This window comes from Oryctolagus cuniculus, chromosome 11, assembly GCF_964237555.1.
Source record: "Oryctolagus cuniculus chromosome 11, mOryCun1.1, whole genome shotgun sequence".
Lineage (NCBI taxonomy): Eukaryota > Metazoa > Chordata > Mammalia > Lagomorpha > Leporidae > Oryctolagus > Oryctolagus cuniculus.
The window spans coordinates 84,037,471-84,065,075 of record NC_091442.1 but is presented as its reverse complement, the minus strand read 5'-3'; the positions used below and the strand labels follow the sequence as shown (position 1 = coordinate 84,065,075).

The 27,605-nt window shown below is 39.2% G+C and overlaps 1 protein-coding gene across 3 annotated transcripts in view; it reads right to left on the bottom strand.

Annotated features, from left to right (window-relative positions):
• The window catches only part of ACSS3 (acyl-CoA synthetase short chain family member 3), a 368,594-nt gene that overhangs the window by 63,526 nt on the left and 277,463 nt on the right, over positions 1–27,605 (bottom strand). For all 3 annotated transcript variants that reach the window (XM_008256845.4, XM_002711267.5, XM_017342001.3), the window contains one exon: positions 20,032–20,183. In XM_008256845.4, coding sequence (XP_008255067.2) covers positions 20,032–20,183 — 152 coding nt within the window. The remainder of the gene's footprint in view (positions 1–20,031; positions 20,184–27,605) is intronic.

Below are 27,605 nucleotides of genomic sequence, written 5' to 3'. Positions count from 1 at the left end.
GAATAAGACATGACTATGAAACAACTTGAACTCTTGTAATTAATATTTACTCAAATCTTTACTTAATATATACTGAATTGATCTTCTGTATATAAAGATAATTGAAAATGAATCTTGATGTGAATGGAATGGGAGAAGGAGCGGGAGATGGGAAGGGTGTGAGTGGGAGGGAAATTATGGGGGGGGAGCCATTGTAATCCATTAACTGTACTTTAAAAATTTATATTTACTAAATAAAATTTTTTAAAAAAAATATTTACTCAAATTGAATTTAACTTCAAATTCCTCTTAGTAAACAAAACTATGCTAGGTGATTTGCTATTTTTATAACCATGATGATAACTCTAAGAAAAAGTTGTTGGTGTCAATCAATAATTGAGTTACCTTTGGCATGAATTGTGTTAGTTTTTGAAGGAAGCTTAATGGTTTGCAAAGTGTGAGAGAAAGAGAGAAAATAGCAACATCTTCAATGCTAAATTTTTCACTAATGACCTTGATGTTATTGATTTAAAACTTCAAAAAATTATTCATAGTGTGACATTCAAAACTATATTTTCTTTAAAAGACATAATTTAGAAAGTTAAAGTTAGCCATTTCTGCTCAGTAATTTCAGCTTTGTGGAGAGTAAATTTACCCAATTTAATTACATACATTAATACTCTGCACTGTACAATTTGGTAGCTACCAGCCACATGTGGCGATTTAAGCTTCTAGTTAGTTAAAATGGAAAAAAAGTATCAGTTTTATTTATCACATTTTAATCTCTCAATAGTCACACATTGCTAGTACCTATCATATTGCATAGTTCAATTTTATTGAAGCATGCAGCCTGAGATTATTAGCTAATTATGAAGATAATGTAAGCTACAGAATTGTGAATCTGCTTCCAAATCTCCAAAAATAAAAAACAAATAAAATGATAATATACAATATGGAAAATAGAAAAAAAGGGGGGAAGAGAAAATTAGTGAGCATAAGAGTTAGGTATTTTTCCCCAATTTTATATAATTTTTTTTTGACAGGCAGAGTTAGAAAGTGAGAGAGAGAGACAGAGAGAAAGGTCTTCCTTCCATTGCTTCACCCCCCAAATGGCTGCTACAGCCTGTGCCCTGCGCCGATCTGAAGCCAGGAGCCAGGTACTTCCTCCTGGTCTCCCATGCAGGTGCAGGGCCCAAGCACTTGGGACATCATCCACTGCCTTCCCGGGCCACAGAAGAGAGCTGGACTGGAAGAGGAGCAACCGGGACAGAACCGGCACCCCAACTGGGACTAGAACCCAGGGTGCCTGCGCCGCAGGCAGAGGATTAGGCCAGTGAGCCGCGGTGCCGGCAAATCTTCTATAACTGAAAACAATTCAAGACTCAATTGAGGCAAAACTGAAGCAAAAGGAAAACAGAAAAATGGTGATGTTTTCAAATTAATTTTAATCTGAAAGAGAGTAAGTCACAGAAATGGATAAAACTCCAAATAGAAATTTGATGAAAGATTTTCAGGTAGCAAAATGGGGGCATAAAACTAAAATTAATATTTCCTTCAAGGTACATAAACTACTAAACATGAAGAAAACTACTTGACTTATACCAACAGATATTAAATAAATATAAATTGTTTCAGTGATGCCTCATCAACTTCTCGTTCACAAGACACATCAGCATGAAGTGTTGCTATCAATATTCCCATTGTTTTTGCCATTTTTCTTTCATTCTATTCTCTTGTACTTGCTTCCCACTAGAAAACACTGTTGAAATTTGTAGGCACTAGTATTCCTATCACACAAGTATTTGCCCCTTCAGTAATGAGTGACTGGCATTTTGCCCATCAATATCTTTCTCAAGCATAATCATCGAGGCAAGAACCAACAAGAAAAAAAAAAGATGTCTCCTGTAAGCAGCAGAAAACTAAGAGAAGTGAGACAAACTCTGGTATGAAAGGCCCACAAAGGAAAATATATACAGGAATAAGCCGGGCATTCACTCCCTGCTTTTCCCTTTTGGGACAGTTTCCAACTGGCAAAGACTAGTTCAAATGCTAAGAAACTGAACAAAAATGGTGTGTGTGACTGGCAAGTGCAGAAACTCTACTTCCAGCCATCCTAATTTCTTGGTAAGCAAAAATTACAGTTCAAAATCCACAATGGAAAAAGGATCCTGTAAAACATCCAGGAATTCATCTGAAACACCTGAAGAGGCACATAAACTGGAAAGAGACCAGTTCTCGCAAATATTGAAGTTTGGCTTCAACTCAGGTAAATCCTTAATCAGACCTAAGTGATTTTTCCCTTACAGTCAGTGTGTGCCAAAATGAGATGCAGCCTGTGGGAATATAACAATGTCCAGTTTCAAAGTGGGCAAATAATTCTTTTAACAACAGTATTTTGGAAGACAAAACTATTTGACCAAATGCACAAAAGAAAAAGGACATCAGAAAAAAAGCACAAAAAATCAGGTATTCTCATTATTGGACAAAATTTCAAATAATTCTAATGAATGTGTTCATGAAATATATGCATAACATCATCAAATAACCTTTATATTGTTTTTAAATAAATATCAGTCTGAAATTTTTTAACTAAAAAGTATCAAAAAATTAAACTTATAAATTCAGTGAAAGATTAGACACAATTTAAGACATCAGACTTCCAAAATACCAGTTAGAAGAAAATCAGTAAAATCCAACTAGAAAAAACAGAGAAAAAGTATAAAATGCAGGTTAGTCGATAAAACTGATGCTGAATAAAATTCTAATATATGTGTCATTTAAATATCAAGCTTAAGAAGGCAGTAGCAGTGTCTGAAGATTAATAAATGAGAATGTGGCCGGCGCCACGGCTCACTTGGCTAATCCTCAGCCTGTGGCGCCGGCATACTGGGTTCTAGTCCCAGTTGGGGCACCGGATTCTGTCCCAGTTGCTCCTCTTCCAGTCCAGGTCTCTGCTGTGGCCCGGAGTGCAGTGGAGGATGGCCCAAGTGCTTGGGACCTGCACCCGCATGGGAGACCAGGAGAAGCACCTGGCTTCTGGCTTCGGATCAGTGCAGCATGCCGGCTGTAGCGGCCATTTGGGGGGGTGAACCAATAAAAGGAATGCCTTTCTCTCTCTCTCTCTGTCTCTCTCTCTCTCTCGCTAACTATGCCTGTCAAAATAAATAAATAAATGAGAATGTTTGAAAAACATAGGCATGGATTTAAGAAGCAAGATGAAACACAAGATATTGAACTCATAATTTAAAACTTACCCACAATGCAAACTCCAGGGCTAGAAAACTTTTTTTGTAAATGCCACTAACAATTCATTTAAATAAAATGAATTTCACATACACTCTTCCAGGTAACAAGAGAAAAATACTTCCAAACTAATATTTTGAGGCCACCATACCCACGAAACCAAAATCAATGACAGTACAATAATATCATGTTCTGGTGAAGGTAGGGATAATTTAGAACAACCATAAACTACTAGCAGGTGCGTAAATTTTTAAAAATGATTTAGTAATTCATTTTGAAGGCAGAGTTACAAGAGAGAAGGAGAGACAGATCGTCTATCCTCTGTTTCATTCCCCAAATGGTAGCAACGGCCTGGGCTGGGCCAGGCAGAAGCCAGGAGCCAGAAATTTCATCCCAGTCTCCTACATTAATTTAGGGACCAAGCCCGTAGCCATCTTCTGCTGCTTTCTCATGCCCATTAGCAGGGAGCTGGATTAGAAGTGGAATAGCCAGTACTTGAATCGGCAGTGCCCTTTTGGGATTCCAGCATTTTAGGCAACAACTTAACCCACTTTGCTACAACACCAGACCCATGGGTGTGTAAATTTATGCCACAAAAACTTTTTGACATACTCTGTGACATTGGCATTATCTTATTGGTTATACATGTGCAGCAGCATTATGGATTTATATACACCAGAAAGGCATGCAATTATGTGGGTTTTTTTTTTTTCTTAACAGCCAAGAGGTTAGAAACAATCTAAAAACATTCAACATCTGCTCAAATTAGAGAGTAGAATCATTATTACCAAAGGCCAGGTAAATTAAGAAGAGAAAGTTAACCAGCAATCAAAATGCAAAAAACATATTGGAAAGCAACTTCACAGATAAAGTTCAAAGCAGTACTGAACTGAAGATGCCAGGAACCAAACAATATATTCTGTATGATACCATTTATGTCCAGGTTCAAAAACAAGCAAAATTAATGTATGGTGTTACAAGCTGAGATAAGGTGTATTTGATATTAGCAAACAGGAGATAATGTTCAGTAAAGGATAGAAGAGAGTTTCTGGGATGTAGGTTCTGTTTTCTTTTCTTTTCTTTTTTTTTAAGATTTACTTACTTATATGAGATGTAGACATACAGAGAGAGGTCTTACGCCTGCTGGTTCACTCCCCAAATGACTGCAATGGTGAAGCTGGGGCGATCCAAAGTCAGGAGCCAAGAGCTTCTTCTGGGTCTCTCAAGCAGAGGAGGATGGGTACCTGGGTCCCTGTCACCCATGCTGGAGACCCAGAGAGAATTCCAGGCTCCCAAGCTTTGGCCTGGCTCAGGCCAGGATAGGACATTTTGGCCATTTGGTGAGTGAACTAGTGGATGGAAGATCTCACTCTTTCTTCCTCCGCCTCTTTGCCTTGCAAATAAATAAAGTAAAATCTTTTAAAACAAACCAAAAAACAACAAAAATTGTACCCCAAACTTACCCATAGCTATATATTCCTTGTGGTTTTTTTTGTTGTTGTTTTTTGTTTGTTTTTTTACATTAGAGGAAGGTTTTTTTTTTTTTTAAAGATTTATTTATTTTTTTATTTGAAAGTCAGAGTTACACAGAGAGGGAGGTCTTCCATCTGATGGTTCACTCCCCAGTTGGCCGCAATGGCTGGTGCTGCACCGATCCGAACCCAGGAACCAGGAGCTTCCTCCAGGTCTCCCATGTGGGTGCAGGAGCCCAAGTACTCGGGCCATCCTCCACTGCCTTCCTGGGCCACAGCAGAGAGCTGGACTGGAAGAGGAGCAACCAGGACTAGAACCCAGCACTCATATGGAATGGTGGCGCCGCAGGCAGAGGATTAACCTAGTGAGCCATGGCGCTGGCCACAATTTTCTAATTTCACAATAACTGAACTGGAAGACAAAGGGAAAGTAAATCACCATGAAAAAAAGCAGTGAGTGGCCAGTGCTGTGGCTGACAGGGTAAAGTTGCCACCTGCAGTACTGGCATCCCCTAAGGGTAAAGCCACCACCTGCAGTGCCCGCATCCATATGGGCGCCAGTTTGAGTCCCAGCTGCTCTACTTGCAATCCAGCTCTCTTCCATGGCCTGGGAAAGCAGTACAAGATGGATCAAGTGCCTGTGCCCTGCACCCATATGGGAGATCCAGAAGAAGCTCCTGGCTCCTGGTTTCAGATATGCCCAGCTCCAGCCATTTGGGGAGTGAACCAGTGGGCAGAGGACCTCTCTCTCCGTCCCTCCCTCTCTCCCTCCCTCCAACTCTGCCTTTTGAATAAATAAATAATTTTTAAAATAAAGCAGTGATTTAGAAACCAGATATGATAATAACAACTAAGATTTTGTCTATTTAACAACTATTCCAAGTTCTATCTCATTGATCATGCCCCTTTGGTGTTCATTATATTCTTTATTAACACTATCCTTATTTTCCAAACAGTAACAACAATAAAAAGCCTTGACGAACAGAGAAAAATGATGCAATTTTCTGAAGGTCACAGAGCTAGCAAATAATAGATTTGAACCCAATGATTAAGTCCACATTTCAAGTCTTCACTACACTATTTGCCTAGTCCCAGCATTTCCTGCAGTATCTTTGTAACCCTGGTAATGTTATTTATCATCCCTATGAGAAAGAATAGAAGAAGTTATTGGGTTCCACTGCACAGAGGATGAATACAGATAATGTTCATATACTGTGTATTTCTCTATGAAGAGAACTGGAAGATAGGATTTTCAATGTTTTTCATGAAGAAGCATTAAATGTTTGAGGAGATAGATGTATTTACCTTGATTGGACATTATACAATGTCATACATATAACAAAACACTATATGGTATCCAATAAGTACATGTCTGTTAAAATGTTTGAACAAAAATACTTTTTTTAATCTGAAAGCAGATGTTTGCACAAGATGACTTCCAAGTTAGTTTCCCAAACTGTAGTCACCTGTGATAATGTCTGAAAATGAAATGATTGTCCTGGTAAGCTTTGTATTTCAGAGTTCTCTTGTAAATGTGATTTGGAAACTGAAATTGTTGGCACATCTGTGAATTTATATTTAAACAATCTTTTAATGAGATATGAAACACATTATAAAAGAAATGTTTAACATTTCAAACATTCTACAGAAGAAAAAGAGAAGCAAACACCACACAAAATCAGCTCCCAATTACATGTACTGAAAATCAACTCAGGAACTATTAAAGCATTTTGAATTTTGTCGCTCCCCCTCTTCGTGGAGGAGCAACACAGGACCCTGCGCTGTTCTTTCGTCTGCTCGGCCCTCCCCGGGTTTGCTGCTGGTTCTTCCCGGGTTGGCTACCGTCCCTTCCACCTCCGTGGAAGGGCAGTTCCCCCTGGCCACATTCCCCACTTCCGCAGGGGAGCGGCACACCGCCGGCCGGCTCTCTGGGGGCTGCACAGGTGTTCCTTCAGCTAGATGTTCCCCTTAGATGTTCCTGGTGCATGCCGTCTCTCTCCTCCTTTATAGTCCTCCTCCGCCAATCCTAACTCGGCTGCCCACACGCCGAGTACGCTGCTCTCCTCCAATCAGGAGCAAGTCCTACAGTTTATTAGCTGAACTGGAGGCAGCTGTGTGGAAGCTGTTTACTTCTCTCCCAGCGCCATATTGTGGGAGAGCAGATGCATAGAATAAGTCTTAATTCCAGTAACTCAGTCCAGTCCGGGCTGCTCCCCACAAATTTAAATTTAATACTAGAAGTAGCTTTATAGAAAGATTTGAGTTCTGTTCTATATTCCATCTCTAATCCAAAGTCACCATTTTTGGATTTGAGTCTCCTTGTTTTGTTTTTTAATAAAATAGGATTTTTGAGGTCATTTCTATTTCTAATATACTCTGTGGTCACATGTAAGGATCAACTCAGGCAGTTCAGTGATTTTATTATTTGAATAGATAAAAAATATGAAAATCCAAGATGATTTAATTCCATGAATGACAAAATCTCTGGATGTGGTTAGTTTCCTCTTTGCCCCCTTTGAGTAAAAGTCTACCTGTGCACTTCGTTATGAGCCTGAGCACTAGTCAGACTGTCTACATCAGTTTCTTTACATGGAGTTCAACTCACGGGTCCAAACTGTACTCTTATATAAAATGAGGCTAACCACAATTGCAATCTATACTGCCCTGAGTTTTAATGCCTGGCACATAATACATGATCAGTAATTATTTGACTTTATTAATAGTATCAATAGTGATAGCATGGGGGACCCAAGATGGCTGAAAAGGGTCTAGCCACACTATCTTAAACTGCCATGGGATATGAAAAGAACAGAGGAAGGGCTTCATTTCCAGTAATCTGACTGATGGAAATTTTCAGCAAAGAAGCAAAAACAAACAAAGAACAACAAAGACTCTGAGCTGAAAGGAGAGAAGACAGATTCAGTGCTGCAGTCAGCTTTTCGGCACTGCCAGCGGCTGCCTGTGAGCCGCCATCGTAGCACCTGAAGGTACTAAGACATCATTGTGCATCCCGCTGCTCACAGCTTTAGCTGAGAGGGAATTCCACAGTCACCCACTGACTTCTACTTCAGCCTGGGGAGCTCACTGGGGGTTGAGCAACTGCCAGGCTTTGAGCAGGGAAGCCTCGTTATTTTCCTCTCCTCCCCTCCCCAACCCACACAGAACACCAGCAGCGAAAAGCTGCACAGCGTGCCTCTACTCTGTTCCTACTAACATCGCAGCCAGAGTCAGGGCAATAAGTGGGGCAAAGGACAGATCCCCAATGTCCTACAGTTGTCAAGAGTGTTGGGGCGTTAGATGCAGAACTACATCCAAGCACTCTACATGAGCCAGAGTGATCACGTAGCACACCTGCCTGCTAGGGGCTAACACCAGAAGCAGCCCATAAAAAATCCACTCCCCAGATCCTCTGCACTCCGTGGCAGCCTTGAGACTGTGACTGTGGGAACTCTGTGACAGCATGATAGGGTGCAAGGTGCAGCTAGCTCTCTGGGTATCACTGTGTATGGTGCCAGAGCCTCACAGATTCCTGATCATCTGGTGTGAGTCATTACAGAAGGATCTGTGAGCACAGAGATCCTTTGTGTGGTTCACATGGCAGCATAGGTAAGTGTTGCACCCACTGTGGGCTAACCCTCAGAAGAGAGGAGGTGAGGGTGTGATTACACTAACAGAGGTGATCATACCCTCCCCGCTGCTGACAACAGAGGAGCTCTACCATGACCAACTTGGGTGTCACCTTGGATACTTGCACCACCCTGAAGCACTGACTGGAACTCCCTGAGCACACCCAGCACATGCCTTCGGGTATCCAGCAAAAGAACAGACACTCCACTAACCCACGGAGGCATAGTTAAAAGACAAAATTCATCAGATGAAAAAACCAACAAGTATTTCCACAAATGCCTAAAAATAAATGCAGAAATTCAAGAAAACAGCAGGAGTATGGATGACAACATTACTCCCACAACGGAACAACACTTCAATATTAGAATGTGAAGATGAAGAGATTCATGAAATTCTGAAAATGAATACACAAGAATGATCATAGGATTATGCAGAAGCAAGGAGAAGCGAATTTCTTCTTCATGAGATGAAGAAATCCATGAGATAGAGGAAAAATTTTCCCATGAGACTGAGAGTGTTGAAGAGAAATCCAAGTGAAATTATTAGAAATGACAAATTCAGTAGGTCAAAAAAAATATAGTGGAACACCTTAGGAAAAGACGTGGTAATGCAGAATAAAGATCTGAGCTAGGGGCCAGCGCGGTGGCTCATTTGGTTAATCCTCTGCCTGTGGCACCAGCATCCCATATGGGTGCCGGTTCTAGTCCCAGGTGCTCCTCTTCCAGTTCAGCTCTCTGCTGTGGCCTGGGAGGGCAGTGGAAGATAGCCCAAGTGCTTGGTCCCCTGCACCCGCATGGGAGACCGGCAGGAAGCACCTCGCTCCTGGCTTCATGTCAAATAAATAAAAAAAAGAGATCTGAGCTAGAAGACAAATAAATGAAAATGCAACAGACTACAAAAAAAGAAATTAGAAATATTAAAAACAATGTTCAAGATTTATGGGATACTATCAAATGACCCAACATATGGGTTTTAGAAGTTCCTGAAGATGTACAAAGAGAGAATGGATTAAGAGGCCTATTCAGTGAAATAATTACAGAGAATTTCCCTAATTTGGAGAAAAAAAGGGATGTCCAAGTACACAAGGCACAGAGAACTCCTTATAGACCTGACCAAAAAGTTCTTCACAACGTATCATAGTCAAACTTCCAACAGTAAAACAAACAAAAATATTCTACAATGGGCATGAGAGAAATGCCAGATTACGGTCAGAGGACTGCCCATCAGACTCACAGCTGCTTTCTCAACAGAAACCCTACAGACTAGGAGAGAATGGAGAGATACACTCCAAGTCTTCAGAGAAAAAACTGTCAACCCACAACACTGAACTATGCAAAGCTCTCATTTATGAATGAAATCGAAAAAAAAAAAAAAGCATCCATAACAAACAGCAACTGAAAGAATTTGTCACCACTCATCCAGCCTTACAAATGATGCTTAAGATGTGTTACACACAGAAACACAAAAAGATCATCATCATTACCAAAGAATGATTAGGCAGAAAATCTCCCAAAAAAAGTATAAATGAAAGCTAAAGCAAACAATAGGAACATTTATTGAAAACTAGCATGGCCAAGTCATCACTTGTAGAGATGCTGCTTAAGTGCCTCTCAAGGGAGCACACCCCCCTGAACTTAGAAGCTCAGCTGCAGTTTCTACACACACTCAAACAGGCTGGGGATGGGCACACCTACCCCCAAAGGAATGTGGCAGCAGGAGCAGCAAGGGGCTAATGGTACTGGAATGTTTTTGGGAATTTGTAAATTTGCTTGAGCACCTAAATGGGCCTGTCTCTAAAGATTTACAACACAGCTCTAGTCTCTATCTTAGACCACCAGATCAAATTCCATTTTCCAAATCCTTAAGTTGATGTATAACTTTGCCAACATGCTTTCTGGCTTGTAGACTCGCTGGTACCCTCTAGATAAAAGTAAAAGCACATAGCTATCCAGTGGCGTGCTCTCAGAATGGACGTTCCCATGGTCCTGTCTCCTCATTTGAAAAACCCACAACGGCCCCCCAGAACAGGGATTGTGAACTTGTCTCAGAATGCAAGGGACAGCTAACCAAGCCCAATAAGGGTTACAGAGGCATCATTCATCTCTTTCAGATCCTGGTGAGTCATTAACATAGAAAATTCCTTCTCCTGGGCACAACAAAAGCATAGGGCAAGAACTGTATTATTTACTAAAGCATCATTGGGCAATTATTTCAGGAAATAGACAGCTATAGCTTTGGTATCCTGATGAAGGTATCTTGAAGGTGAAGGATGAGGAAAAAAATAGGAGAAAAAATACATCAGAAACCACAGGCTCTTCGGGCATGGTATTGCTGCTGGGACGCAATCAGCAAGGTTGTGAGCCTGTTGTGAAGTAGGCATGCATACAGGCTGCAATCAATTAGGTTTGTGAGCCAGAAGACCACGCCTTCGCCACTCCCTTGTGTGACCTCACACCCTGATATCTTCGCCATGCCCCATGTGACCTCATGCCCTTACCTGGCCACACCTGAGTGCCCACCGGCCAATCAGGTTAATTAACCACTCCCCTTTGGAAGTGGGTTAAAAGCCGGACACGGTGTATTGGCCCTTCGCTTCTGTTTCCTGGCCAGGAGGGGGCTTGCTGGAGTCCTGCGCCTCCAGGGCACGTGGCCTTCGGGCCACCTTCCCTAGCCTTCCTGGCCTAGATGCTCCTCCACATGGCTGGTTCCTGGTGCTTGGTATGAACCCAGATTTACCCCTCTCTTTTAGATAAAGCTGTCACTCTCCTATGCATCTTTCACACTAAATAAAAGCTTAAAATGTACCATGCTGCCTCATTTATTTATGCTGGTATTTAGAATTCTTCTCTAAATATTAGGCAAGAACCCTCTCGGGCTTATTAATATTGAGGATTTATTAATAAGCATATGGTGATATCGTCTGCCATCCCAAATTCTGGTAACATATGTGGCACCCTAGATGGCGCTTCTGGGGAACTTTAAGGGGTCACATTTTCGTATATATTTTAGGGGGTCATTTCCGATATCAGTTGCAGGCCCTCCCTGGCCAGGAGAGCCACCCAACCATTCCAACTTAGCAACAGCAGACTCGTCCCCCAGCTCTCAAGGCTGCTGATGAAGAAAAAACTAATCCTAGTGTTGCTCTTTCCATGGAAGGGCCTCCTGCCCAATCTGCCCTGCCAGGCCTGTTAGAAGCCCACCAGCCAGGCAATCCCTTATCAGATGTCTGCCCTATTATAAGACCACAGAATGCCCCAGACAGGCATTCTACCTTATAGCATGTTAAAAAAAAGCCTCAGTGAGTAAGGCATGTGAAGTCCTTATACTCTAGGATTGTTAGAGACTACTGGAGGAAGTTACGAGATGGTGCCCTGGGACTGGCAAATTTTAATAAAGGTGCTTGTAACTACAGCACAGTATATGGTGTGAGCACAAGAGTATCAAGATCTTGTTCATGGCCAAGCCATGGATAATTTGACTCATAATATACCTATTACAGCAGATCAATTATTTGGAGAAGGAGCTTTTACTAATCCAAATCAACAAGTTAATCATCTCCTAAGGAAAGCAAATACTCAAATTTCTAATATGGCTTTAAAAGCCTGGAAAAAGATACTGGATGCCAGTGATCCATCCACCTCTTTCACCACAGTAAAACAAGGGCCTACTTAAAATTATATTTCTTTCATTGATAAATTACAAAGTTATTGGGCGGACAAGTAGAAAGCTCAGGTTTTGTTGCAACAATTGGCCTTTAAAAATGCTAATCAAGATTGTAAAGATGTGTTTAAGCCTGTTGCTGATAAAACCTGAAACTTACAAAACCAATCTGTTGTCCACCACTTTTAAGGGTCCTGATAAAAAAATGTTGTGGTTGTTATGATCCTGGAGGCCAATACCTCGTTGCTCAGATTTGCCCTTATATTCTTCTTATTCCCTTTCCTATTTGGGGTTGAGATTTATTACAACAAATTCAATCTACTATTCATGTGATAGGAGCCACCACTGAATCAACACATCCCCACACAGGGCTGCCTGGGGAGCCAGTATGGGTTAAACAATGGCCCCTTCCTAGAGAAAGATTACTCACAGTGGAGCCCCTAGTTCAAAAACAAGCCAGATAAGAATAAATCAGGTCCCCTGATGGCTTTTGTCCCTACCTGGTAACTGAATGCCAATCTGCCAAGCTTTTTTCCTTTAAAATTGTACTTAAGAAACTGTACTTTAAAACCCCAGTGCCACGGAGTCTTTGGGGCTTTGCTCCTCTTACTGCCCCCTTCCATGCCATTCTGGCTGGAGATCTTTGACTCTGAGAAATCTTGCTTTTAAATACTTAAATTTCCCATTTCTCTTTACCTTATCAGCTTAGAAATTCTTCTTTCATATGAGACCAAAAAATCAGAGTAATAATAACAATTTCTCCTCTGTTGTTTTTTCCATACATTGCCATTGATTTTTAGTTTTCTTTTCCTTACAGTCTCCGCTATGCCAATGCCAACTGCTTTATATGTTACTCATATTCGCAGTGAAACCTCTTTACCAGGTTTTCTTTAGGAGGCAACAGAGGTGCTGGGATGAAGCTTTATATGTTGGTGCTCTATTTACTGATCCTATTCAGCGTCATGAATTTCTTCATCAATCAGCTAAATCTCTCCATAAAATTCCTCTTCCTGATGCTCTTGCTAATATCTCTAGTTGCTCCCACTGTGCTCAAACCCCTTATTATTTTCCTTATGCTGCTGTCAACCCGAGAGGCCATCATGCCAAGGAGCTTTGGCAAACGCACATAACTCAGTATCCTTTATTAAAATCCTTGTTATTTACATATTGTTATTGATACCCATTCAGGTTATATTTGGGCAACCCTGCTTAAGGGAGAATCTACTTGCTATGTCATTGTGTCAAATTTTTTTAATGAATCAGGCCTGGACATACATTTATAAAAACCCATTTGGGGAAGGAGGATGGTATAAATCATTTACATTAGTTTTACTTTATCAAGTAAGTAAAGCACTAGCCATAACGTAAGATTTGTTACCTGTGCCCCCTACCTCTTTTTTCTTAAAGTGTTTAAATTTGTAATGTGGCAAAAAGAAAATGTGTGTGTGTGTGTGTGTGTGTGTGTGTATTATTTCTCCAAAGGAAAAATCATGGCTATCATTGACAAACTTAGTCAATTAGAGACTGATACTGGCCCACCTATACCTCTTCTGCATTCAAATCATTTGTGTTAACTGTGGGTTATTAAACTTACTCATGGCATTCCCCAGAATCCCACAAGTCAAGCCATTGTTTAATAGGCCCATCTTATGTTTAAAACCCTTCTTCAAAAACAATTAAAAGAAAGGGGAAAACACCTCTGGCAAGATTAATCAGACAATAGCCATTCTTTTATTGACTCTTACTCATTTAAGTTATTTTTCAAAGTTCAATTCTACCTCCTTACATTGTAAAACCCTAGCACAAAAGACTTTCCATCCAGCTCTTGAATAACCATGGCTGTTAGTTATTATAAGAAGCACCCTATCTTAATTGAAAAGCCCCTAAACCACTCATAACCTGGGACAGAGGGTTTGTTTCTGTTTTATCCCCTTACAGGTTGTGTTTAGACTCCAGCCCACTGTGTCTGACTTGCAGGCAACATGAGTTGCCACTAACAGTTACAGGATCCAATTCCTGCTTTATGGCTAAAGAAGATGACAAAGAACCAGTGCCACTGCACTAAGTGGACCCAATCTCTATAGAACCTTTCATCCCACAGTTATAGAATACGCATTTTGTTCATCAGTGCATGGAACTTTCTCTAGCACAGACCATACGATAGGCCATAAATCAAGTCTCACTTAATTCAAATACACTGAAATCATACCATTCATCTTTTCTGACCATAATGGAAGGAAGCTGGAAATTAAAAACTCAAGAATCTCTAGAAAATATGCAAACACATGAAGACTGAACCACACACTATGGAATGAACAGTGGGTCACAGAAAAAAAAAGGGAAATAAAAAAAAAATTCCTGGAAATGAATGAAGATGACAATACAACATCAAAACTTATGAGACACAGCCAAGCAGTGTTAAGGTGGAAGTTTATAGCAGTTGGTACCTACATGAAGAAATTGGAAAGGCATCAAGTAAATGAGCAATCAGTGCATATCAAGGAAGTAGAAAACAGCAAACCAAACCAAAAATAGAAGGAAAGACATAATTAAAATTAGAAGATATACAAAATTGAAACCAATAAATAATACAAAAGATCAGTACTAAGAAGATGTGATTTTTGAAAAAAATAAACAAAATTGTAAAAAAAAAAAAGAAAGAAAAAAAAGACCAAAATTAACAAAATAAGAGATGAAAAAGGAGATGTTACAATGGATACCACAGAAATAAAAACAAGCATCAGGAATTACCATGAAGAGCTGTCAACAAATTGAAAAATCTAATAGAAGAAATGGGTAGGTTTCTGGATATATACAATCTTCTCAGATACAGAAAAAAATGATGCAAAAATTTATATAAACACAAAAGGCACCAAAGGGCTTTAGCAATTTTATACAGCAAAACAAAACCAGAGGCACCACAGTACAAGATTTCTATAAATACTGCAGGGCAGTTGTAATCATGACAGCCTGGTACTGGCACAAAAGTAGACATGTAGACCACTGGAACAGCATAAAAATTCCAGAAATCAATCCACACATCTATAAGCAACTAATCTTTGATAATGGGGCTATAGTTAATCCCTGGAGTAAGGTCACTGCCTTCAAAAAATGGTGCTGGGAAAATTGGATTTCCATGTGCGGAAGCATGAAACCAAACCCCTACCTTATACCTCATACAAAAATCAATTCAAAGTTGATCAAGGATCTAAATTTACAAGCTGACATCAAATTACTAGAGAACACTGGTGAGACTCTGCAAGACATTGGCTTAGGCAACGACTTCTTGAAAATATCCCAGAAGCACAAGCAATCAAAGCAGAAAGAGACAAATGGGATTACATCAAGCTGAGAAGCTTCTGCACTGCAAAGGAAACATTCAGCAAAGTGAAGAGACAATCGACAAACAATGCAACTGAAAAAGGATTAATATCCAGAATCTATAAGATCTCAAGGAACTCAAAAACAACAAAACAAACAATCCAGTTACAAATGGACAAAGGACTTAAACAAGTCTTTTTCAAAAGAAGAAACTCAAATGGTCACCAGACACATGGAAAAACACTCAGGATCACTAACCATCAGGCAAACACAAATCAAAACCACAATGATGTTTTACCTCACCCCAGTTGGAATGGCTCTCTTAAAGACATCAACAATCAGTAAATGCTGATGAGGAAGTGGGGAAAAGGGTAACTTAATCCACTATTGGTGACGATGTAAACTAGTACAGCCATGGTGAAATACAGTATGGTGATTCCTCAGAATGCTGAAAATAGATATACCATAGGATCCAGCAATCCTACTCCTGAGAGTTTATCCAAGGGAAATGAAATCAGCATATAAAAGAGTTATCTGAGGGGCCAGCATTGTAGTGCAGAGGGTTAAAGCTCAAGCCTGCAGCACCAGCATCCCATATGGGAGCCGGTTCAGGTCCCAGCTGCTCCACTTTTTATCCAGCTCTCTGCTATGGCCTGGGAAAGCAGTAGAAGATGGCCCAAGAACTTTGGCCCCTGCACTCGTGTGGGAGACTTGCAAGAAGCTCCTTGGTCCTGGCTTCAGATTTGCTCAACTCTGGCTGTTGCAGCCATTTATGGAGTAAACCAGTGGATGGAAGACCTTTCTATATGTGTGTGTATGTGTGTGTGTGTGTGTCTACCTCTTTCTGTAACTCTTTGAAATAAATAAAATAAATCTTTAAAAAGGGAGTTATCTGTGTTTCTTGCAGCTCAAATCACAATATCGAAGATATGGAATCAACCCAGATGTCCATCATCTAATGTCTGATTAAAGAAATTCTGGACTATAACTAGTACTCAAACAGTACTTTACACTTTGTGTTTCTGTGTGGGTGCAAACTGTTGAAAACTTTACTTAATATATACTAAATTGAACTTCTGTATATAAAGATAATTGAAATTAATCTTGATGTGAATGGAATGGGAGAGGGAGCAGGAGATGGGAAGGTTGCAGGTAGGAAGGAAGTTATGGGGGGGGGGGGGGAAGCCACTGTAATCCAAAAGCTGTACTTTGGACAGTTAAAAAAAGAAATTCTGGAATAATATACATTATTATGTATTATATGTTATTATATATTATATATATTATGTATGTAATTCCAGAATTTCTTTATCCAGGCATATACACACACATACACACACACACACACACACACACCTGGATATATATATATATATATATATAGAGAGAGAGAGAGAGAGAGAGAGAGAGAGACAGATAGATAGATAGATAGATAGTATGGAATACTACTCCCTCATAAAAAAGAGTGAAATTTTGTCTTTTAGAACAAAATGTATGCAACTGGAAACCATCATACTTACTGAAATAAGCCATTCCCAAAAAGACTAGCACCACATGTTTTCCCTGATCTGTGGTAACTAACAGAGTACCACAAAACTGAAATGTATGGAGTGAAATTGGTATTTTGAGATTCAGTGATTGTTTACAGCCCTTGGTAGACAACTGAAGAACAGTTTTTTTCTTCTTACTATTTGTTGAACACTTTACATTGTGTAGGGTTAATCTTATGAGTATAAAGTAAACTAAAAACACATCATTGTAAAAATTAAGAGGAAATAATAGAGGAAGGAGGATGAAGTGTGGGAGCATACGCAGGACGGAGGTAGGGTGGGAAGTATCACTATGCTCTTAAATTTACATATATGAAACATGAAACATGTTCACCTTAAAATTTTGTTTAATTAAAAAGTCTGCAAGTTTGAAATAGAAAAATGCAATAGTATTTATTAACAGTTATTTGAATCTATCAACAGCAATTTTTTTCTTTTTTTTTTAAAGACAGAGTTACAGAGAGAGGTAGAGACAGAGAGAGAGGTAGGTCTTCCATCTGCTGGTTCACTCTCCAGATGGCTGCAATGGCTTGAGCTGCGCCGATCAGAAGCCAGGAGCTTCTTCCAGGTCTCCCACACAGGTGCAGGGGCCCAGGGACTTGGGCCATCTTGTACTGCTATCCCAGGCCATAGCAGAGAGCTGGATCAGAAGAGGTGCAGCTGGGACTAGAACCGGCACCCATATGGGATGCCAGTGCTTCAGGCCAGGGGTTAACCTGCTGCACCACAGCGCCGGCTTCTATCAATAGTAATTCATAGGATATGCTGAGTGGGTTTGTACAGTCTGAAAACCTAAATATCAGTTAAAACAGATGTGCCCATCATTGTGAATAACTTAGTGCCTATATAGAGAGGGGCATGATCAAGGGAACTTCTCACAAAGTTCACTTACACTAAAATCTCACATTCCATGTCTATGTATAGTTGCTTGAAAAGTGATGATTTAGTGAATATTGGGTATTGTGTGGAAGATATATTTAAAAGCCATATACATGGTCCGACATTGAAGCTTAGAAGGTAAATTCACTGTCTGACATCAGCATCCCATAAGGGTGCCAGTTCATTCCCCAGCTTCTGATCTAGCTACATGCTAATGGCCTGGGAAAAGCAGCAGCAGATAGTCCAAGTGTTTGGGCCTCTGCCATCCATGTGGGAGACCTGGAAGAAGCTCCTGGCTCCTGGCTTCTGCCTGGTCCAGCCTTAGTCATTGTAGCCATACATCCAGGGAGTGAACTAGCAGAAGGAAGATCTCCCTCCTTCTTTCTTTTTCTTTCTCTCTCTCACTGACTTTCAAATAAATAAATAACATTTTTAAATGTACTTATAGGAAATGAAGACTAAGGGAATGCAACACTGAGTCCTCTTTCCCAGGTCTCACCACTTCATGCCCTGCAATCAGGGTGCATTTGTCTGCAATTAGATACCGCAAGAATTGCAATCATTGCTCTCAAAACCCCTAAAATTAACTTAAGAAGTGGTGACTATATTTACCATAAGACATGTGCATCAAATCCATTTTTCTATACTTTGAGCTGAAATAAAGGAAATCCAGTTGAAACACAGTAAATGAAAGGGGGTCGGCGCCCTGGCATAGCAGGTAGAGCCGCTGTCTGCAGTGCCAGCATCTCATACGGGCACCAGTTCAAGCCATGGCTGCTCTAATTCAGATCCAGCTCTCTGGTATGGCTTGGGAAAGCAGAAGTTGATCCAATTCCTGGGCCCATGATACTGTGTGGGAGAAGCCTAAGAAGCTTCTGGCTCGTGGCTTCAGATCGCTGTGGTTCCTGCTATTGCAGCCATCTGGGGAGTGAACCAGTGGATGGAAGACCCCCCCACCCCACCTCTGCCTCTAACTCTGCCTTGCAAATAAATAAATGTTAAAAAAATAGTAAATGAAGGAGCAAAAAGAGGACAAATAAAATATAACGGAGGATTCAGCGCTGTGGTGCACAGGGTGAAGGTCCCAGCCTGCAGCGCTGGCATCCCAAGTGGGTGTTGGTTTGAGCCCCCGATGCTCCACTTCCAATCCAGCTCCTTCCTGGTACACCTTGGAAGGCAGCAAAGGATGCTCAAGTTCTTGGTTCCCTGCACCCACGGGGGAGATCCGGAGGAAGCTCCTGGCTTTGGATCCACTCAGCTCTGGCCATTGCAGGCATTTGGGGAGTGAATCAGAGGATGGAAGACCTCTCTCTTTCCCTCTTTCTCTCTTTGTGTCTCTATCTCTTTCTGTAGCTCTTTCAAATAAATAAAATAAACCTCTAAAAATATAAAGAAATATTCTTTTATGAACACCCTTTTAATTAGAGTGTTTTTATATTATAAATACAACTTTATGTAAATACAGATTGTGATTTCTGAGCTTTTTCAAAAAAAAAATAAACAAATAAAACTATTAATCCTGCCTAAATTGAAGGTGTCTTATTTACATATGCAAGTAATTACATGTACTTTAAATCCTCTGAGTCATAACAACATAAAATTCAAACACTGGCATTCAACATAAACTCAAACTGCCTTAATTCAAGCCTACTTTTACTTGAAACTACAAAACCTCCACTTTTAGTTTATGATAGCAACCTATTTCAAAGAGTTCAGTGACAATTGATGTTGGAAACTGCCTTGAAGGCAGAAATTACTATAATTATCTTGAATATACATATCATTAAATTAAAATGGATGTCAATAAACCAGTACAAAAATATCTGGACTATTCAGAGCAAAATATTATAAAACAATTCACTCTTTCAACAAATGTAATTTGGACTATAATTTTCTCATTTTGGATGGGGACAATAACTCAAATATTTCCCTCTATCCCTCCTTCAAGACAGGTAGATGTTTTTCACACACACAAACACATACACACACATACATATTTGTGATTTATTAAATCATAATAAGTATTTAAATTCTTAAGGAAAATGTGATCAGGGTAGCTAAATAAAAGAAATATTTGGTAAGATTTGAATTGAAATAAACATGATGTGGTATTTCAAGATGTTTTTAGTATGATTAAATTCCAACTATTTCAAAGGTGTTTCTGGAGGTCATTCTTAAAAACATTCAGAATCTTTTGGCCCTTCCCATGGAGGTAATGCAGTACCAGACAGAATATAATGATCAGTGATTCCCTTGGTTTGCAGTTTTCACGTAATGTGCCCTGTGTTTCCTGACTTTACCTCGTCAGAGAGTACTGCTTCCCCAAGGCCGCCCCAGGGTCCTGTTGACGGATGGCTCTAATTGCGGTTGGCGCTGTAAACAAGGCAGCCACTCCATGCTCTGCAAGCACACGGAAATAAGCACCAGCATCTGGTGTTCCCACAGGCTTCCCCTACAATGAGATTCATTTGAAATGTCACTGGGTAAAAATGCCTCATATTTCATTGACAGTTCAATACTTAAACATTTAACACAGTGATATTAATATAATCAGGTTCTCAACAAATCTTCCCTTAAAAATATTCCTTAAAAATTATTTCCTAAATAAAATTATTTCTAAAATTATTTCCTAAAATATTTTCTAAAAATATTTCCTATCATAAATAAAACAAGTGTCCAAGCAGAAGAGAGGCTGTTTGCTCCATTTCAACATCCTAAAAGCTTGCAAACAGCAGCTTTTTCAGGCTTTGAAAGATAAAAGATTGGAAATATATATCACATTCAAATTAAAAGCATAAAACAGTCTCCTATTTGGCAATAGATCAAATATATTGTTTAGAGAAGCAGACTAAATGAGACACATGGTTGTTATCCTAACATTAACACACATTTGTCACTATTAAAAGTGGCAACAGTAATTCTCAAAACATTTGAGAAGAGAGAAACATCAGATATCACTAGTGATTTCTGAGCAGTGACCTTTACAGTTAACTGTCTCACTCCAAGGGACTGCTCTGAATCAAAAACAATCCAGTGAGGTATTCCCAAATGCTGTACACGTTTTGCATGACATCATATACTTATCCAGTGGCAAAGACACAAATAAGTATCTAATAATTCTGGTGAACTAAGAAACTCAAAATAATATACAACATTGTTAATTGATATTTATGCAAAGTTGGAAATGAGTAAGACAATGAAACAAATCAAAAACTGCAGCAATTATAAGTGACCATAAGATCAATACCAGTGCAGCCATATCCCAAGAATTCTTCAATCCATTCACACCACTAACAAATCCTACTGTGTTTTTAAAGAAAGGTACCTAGAATGTTACTATATGGAAGCTGCTTCAGTTGAGGTTGGGATAAACAAAGAAAAATTACTGTATCTTAAATAATTTCTTTAAGACTTAAAAGTGTTAATGCACCTCCATTTTAGGCAATTGTATCTGTCCACAAATGTATACATTTCTTCTGGATTTTCCAATTTATTAGCATATAAATTGTACACATGCACATCCTCATTGTAGAGCTACAGTGTCCCTCTCATTTGCATGGAGTTTCCCGTGCATTTTTCTCCCTAACTCTTCCCTGAAATTGCACTCTCCACTTTTAAACTACCTTCCCTTAGACTAGAGCAGTAAGTTCCCTCCCCATTCTGCCATAGTGGAATCTCTCTTGCTGTTTGTAATAATTCTTATCTATTCTTTTCATACTGTGGCATCAGTTATAACACCTCTATTTTCATTTCTGATTTTATTAACTTGAGTCTTCTCCCCTCCCCCAACTTTTGCTTTTGATTACTTGGGCCAATGATTTATCAATCTTATTTATTTTTTCAAAAAAAAAAAAAAAAACAGCTCTTCATTTCACTGACCTTTTGTATTTTTTTAAAAAACCTAAATAGAACAATAACCAACACAGAGATTGAATCAGTAATAAAGATCTTCCCAACAAAGAAAAGCCCAGGACCATATGGCTTCAATAAATTCTACCAAACTTTTAAAGAAAAACCAACCCCAATTCTTCTTAAACTATTTAAAACAATTTAAAAGGAAGGAATCTTCCCAATATCCTTTTATGCAGCCAGCATCACATTAATTCCGAAATGAGAAAAAGATACAACAAAGAAAGAGAATTATAGAGCAATATCCTTGACAAGCATACATGCAAAAATCCTCAATAAAATACTAGCTAACCAAATCCAACAACAAATCAAAAAGATCCTCCACCCCAAACAACTGGGACTGCAGGGATGCAGAGATGGCTCAACATATGGAAATCAATAAATATGATATATCACATTAATGAACTAAATAATAAAAATGTGATTATCTCAATAGATGCAAAGAAAGCATTTCATAAATGCAACATCTCTTCTTGATAAAATCCTTAATCAAATTGAGTACAGAAGGAACATACCTCAACACAATCATGGCAATATATATAACAAACCCACAGCCAGCCTCATGTTGAATGTGGAAAGCTGGAAGCATTCCACCAAAACTCAGAATGAGACAAGGATTCCAATTCTCACCAATACTATTCAACACAGTTCTGAAAGTTTTAGCCAGAGCTATTAGGCAAGAAAAAAAAATCAAAGGTACACAAATTGGAAAAGAGAACGTCAAATTATCCCTGTTTGCAGATGACATGATTCTATATAAAAGGGCAACAAAAAACTCCATTAAGAGAAATTGGAACTCATAAGAGTGTTTGCTAAAGTTGCAGGATATAAAATAAACACACAAAAATCAATAGCTTTGTATATACAGAAAATGCCATATCTGAGAAAAAACTTATAAGATCAGTCACATTCACAGAATTTACAAAACCTTACATTCCTTGGGATAAATTTAACCAAGGATGTGAAAAATCTCCACAATGATATTCCTAAAACATTACAAAAGAAATAGAATACACACACAAAAAAATCTTCCATGTTTGTGGATTAGAAGAATTAATATCATCAAAATGTCCATACTACCAAAATCAATTTACAAATTCAATGTGATCTCAAAGTACCAAGGACATTCTTCTCAGATCGAGAAAAAATATTCCTAAAATCCATATGGAAACTCTAGAGATCTAGAATAGCTAAAGAATCTTAAACAATAAAAATTGCCAGAAGCATCATAATGCCAGATTTCAGTACATATTACAGAGCAGTTATAATCAAAACAGCCTAGTACAGGCACAAAAATACACATGTGGGCCCTGGGACACAACAGAAACCCAGCATTTAATCCACTATACAACCAACTAATCTCTGACAAACAAGCTAAAAGTACTCTCTGAAGAAAGGACAGTCTCTTCAACAAACAGGGCTGGAAAATCGGACCTAGCTATGCAGAAGTATGAAACAAGACCCCTTACACATTAAACTAAAATAAACTCAAAATGGATCAAGTATCTAAATCAAGGACGTGATACTATCAAATTATTAGAGGAGAACATTGGAGAAACTCTTCAAGACATTGGCATAGGCAAAGACTTACTGGAAAGGACCCCAGAAGCAGAGCTATCAAAGTCAAAATTGACAAATCAAATTACATAAAGCTAAGAAGCATCTCCTCAGCAAAGGAAACACTCAACAAAGTAAAGAGCCAACCAACAGAATGGAACAAAATAGCTGAAAACTATGCAACTGATAAAGGATTAAAATCCAGGATCTATAAGGCGTTAAACTCAGTAACAACAACTCACGAAATTCAGTTAAGAAACAGGCAAGGTACATGAACAGCCATTTTTCAAAGGATGAAATACAAATGGCCAACATAACATGACAAAATGCTCAGGATCACTAGCCATCAAAAAACTCCAAATACCACAATGAGTTTTCACTTCACCACAGTTATTATAAATAAAATATATAAATAACAAATCTATCCAGGATGTAGAGAAAAAAGTACCCTAAAACACTACTGGTAAGAATGCAAACTAGTACAACCATTCTGGAAGACGGTATGGAGATTCCTCAGAAATCTGAAAACAGATCTACCATATGACCCAGCCATCCCAATCCTGAGAATTTACCCAAAGGAACTGGTATCAGTATATAAAAGAGTTATCTGTGTCCCCATGTTTATTGCAGCCTAATTCACAATAGTTAAGATATGGAATCAATCCAGATGTCAGTCAGTTGATGACTGAATAAAGAAAATGTGGTGTGTGTGTGTGTGTGTGTGTATATATGCACACACACATACAGGATGGAATACTACTCATCCATATAAAATGAAATCCTGTCTTTTGCAACAGAAAGGAGGCAACTGGGCACATTATGCTTCATGAAATAAGCCAGATCCAAAAAGACAAATATGTTTTCTCTGATTTGTGATATCTAATAGAGTACAAAAAAGCCTGAATTATAGGGTTGAAATCGATGCCTTATGATTTGATTATTATTTACAGCCCTTGACTATAAGGGGGAGAAGGAGGAGAGGGAGGCAGAGATGGGAAGGGAGAGAGAATGGGAATGAATATGATCTTGCATCCATTGGTTCACTCCCCAAATAGCTGCAACATCCAGGTCTGGGCCAGCCAGAAGCCAGGAGCCAAGAACTCTATCCTTGTCTCCCACATGGGTGACAGGGGTGCCCAAGCACTTCAGTCATCTTCCACTGCTTTCCATTACCAGGGAGCTGGATTGACAGCACAGCAGTTGGTATACAAACTGGCACTGCGATATGGCAAATTAGTTTGTAAGAGGTAGCTCAACCCACTGTACCACAATTCCATGCCCAACTCATAAATATTTAATGTTATATATTTCTAATATATAGTCCAAAGCACTGAAACCAAGGCTGTCATAGCAGTTATCAAAGTACCTTTAAACTTACTTCAGTGTATAATTTTCTACCACTTATGATTCAATGTATTAATATTAATGGACTACAGATGAAAAGTTCCATGAGAAAATTTGGTAATGTCTCAATTTTTCTCCCGTGTTTACTAATGTTTTTAATACAAGAAAGAAGTGAAATAAAGCACGTAGCACAAGGAAAAAAAAAAAACTTGAGTTAAATCCTTGAGCAAAAATTCCTTTCGTTTTAACATTAATCCTGTGATTCAGTTTATCCAAGGCTTGAGGTCAATGCCACTTGTGGTTTTTACAGATTTTGACTTAAGAATTTTTGAGTCAATGGCAGTTTTTGCTGCTTCTTGTGTAGCAGGATTAGAGTACATTTAGTCTCCTTCTGAGCACAACTTTTGAGAACGTTGCCCAAGGCATATTTCTAACTCTAGTTCTAAAGTGAAGATAGCAGCATCGTTTTAGCAAAGGTGCTGAATTTCATTTCAGTAGACAGGTGCTGCCAAGTGTCTGCTTGTTTATTTCGGGATAGTCATGAAATTAACAATAGCATTTGTTGAGTTCCTGCTATATACATCATGTGCCCTTAACAAAGGATGAGTGTTTGGGCCCACAGCATTTAAATGTAACACTTGTTAAAATATATGCAGTTCTTTGGGATGTATGATTTAGTCAAAGAAAAAAAATCCAGAATAGTGAGTATAGCATTCACATAGTATCATTTGAATAACAACATATAAAATACATTGCTTATACATGAACTAACTATTGCACATATAAAACTGCCTTCAAAGGAGAGAAATTACAAAACTGGAAATGGAGCAGTGAGATTTTTCACTGTTTACCCTTTTATAACAGTAGGTATAGGAACAAAATTAATACATAACTTCTTCAACAGAATGGGCTTTTTCTCACCCAAAGTGGTACTCTCTATAATTCAACATTTTTGTTCCAGTTTTAGAAATGCTATTGCCATTTTAAGTCCAGATGAGATAACCATCCCATATCTTGAGACCCTTCTACCTAGGACTTTGTGTTGGTATACTGGACTCCCTTGTAAGAACTGAAATACAATCTGCTTGCTTGCTAGACATTTCTCCATCAGTCCTTTGGCCTCCCCACCCAGGATTTGCTTCCATCTTGCCCTCCTTCATCTTATACACATAAGCATCTACATTGACTCTGAGTGAGTGCCAACCCAACATGTGCAAACTTCTTGGCATAATTTTCAAAGGTATCAATATCTGATCCCCATTTGCCAAGATCATGATTTGGTTGGCTTCAAGTCTTTCCTGTTATTGTTACATTTTACATAAACCCTAAGAGGTTCTAATCTGCACCTAGGGCTTAGAACCTAAACAAAGCCCTTACACATGCTCTGCCAATTTTTTAATACCCACCTGCCTGGAAGATTTAATGAGTCAGCACAGCATTTAACGCTCACTATTACTGATGTTCTCTATTATAATTAATTGAGCTAGGTCTAAATATCAGCAAGCAAATAATTTGATTATTTAAATTTCATTTTAGGAAACAATATATATAAGAAATAGGTGTGAAGGAATGCCTCACTGTCCCAAATTCTTTGTATCTTGCTCTATGTATCAGGTTCCAAACTGTATATAAATATCATGATGTATAGGACATAAGATTAGTACAACTGCCATTTCTCTGAAGGTGGCAGTATTAGCCCTCACCCATATATGTGAATAGCTCTTTCTCTGTTATCCAGAATCCTCTAAAGGCCCTAACTCTCATCTGGGGTTTTAGATGAGTTGGATCAGTACTTGAGAGGATTTTATCACAATCCCTTGGGGGGGGGGGGGGGGTTCCTGACTTAAACCTCAGGGGAGTTTGTGATTTCTGATTTTGTAATGTACTCATATTTTCATTTTCCTAGGGAGAGAAGTCAACAGCTTTTATTGGATGTGACGAGAGTATATAAACAAAGGGTTTAAAAGTATATGAAAGCTTCTCAAAAGAGCAATCTCTGAGAAACAGTTTGAACAAAGCAAGAAGGCAGATGGACACGTGCAGACCCTGACATTTGTTCATTTTCTTCGCCACAGGCTAGGTAAGTCTCAGGATTATCCCTTGAAACTACTTCTATCAAAGGGATAAACACTCACAAAGCACTGAAAACACAGTAGTCAACTTATAGTCCCCAATCCTTCCTTCTTCCACAACTTCTTGGATAAAATGAAATTGTCATTTTTATAAGTTAAAGCCAGTCAACTATCAGCAATTTTATATATTTCAAATTAACACTTTTTTTTTTTTTTGACAGGCAGAGTGGACAGTGAGAGAGAGAGACAGAGAGAAAGGTCTTCCTTTGTCGTTGGTTCACCCTCCAATGGCCGCCACAGCTGGCACGCTGTGGCCGGCGCACTGCGCTGATCCAAAGGCAGGAGCCAGGTGCTTCTCCTGGTCTCCCATGGGGTGCAGGGCCCAAGCACTTGGGCCATCCTCCACTACCTTCCCAGGCCACAGCAGAGAGCTGGCCTGGAAGAGGGGCAACCAGGAAAGAATCCGGCGCCCCGACCGGGACTAGAACCCGGTGTGCTGGCGCCGCTAGGTGGAGGATTAGCCTAGTGAGCCGCGGCGCCGGCCAAATTAACACTTTCTAATAGATGATTTTTTAATCATCTCCTCTGTATCTACTTGCTATGTGTCCCTCAGAGTTGCTATTCTCAGATTTGAATCTTTTTTCTTCAGCTAAGGGCACAGTCTAGCTTCCAGACCTGAGACAGTAAGACTTCTCACAGCTACAGCACCAAGACCCTTTCATGTATAAAACAGTCTCGCCTTGTCCACGATTTCACTTTCTCTGGTTTCAATTACCTACAGTCAGCTGTAGTTTGAAAATATTAAATGGAAAAATTCAGAAATAAATAATTAGTAACCTTTAAACTGTATGCTGTTCTAAATAACGTGATAAAGTATCATGGAGCCCTACTCTGTCCTACCCAGAGGCAAATCATCACATGGATGTGTGTTCTCTAGTCCTTCTGCTCTTCTGCCAGTGAGGACACTGCACTTCTACTCACCAAGGACATGG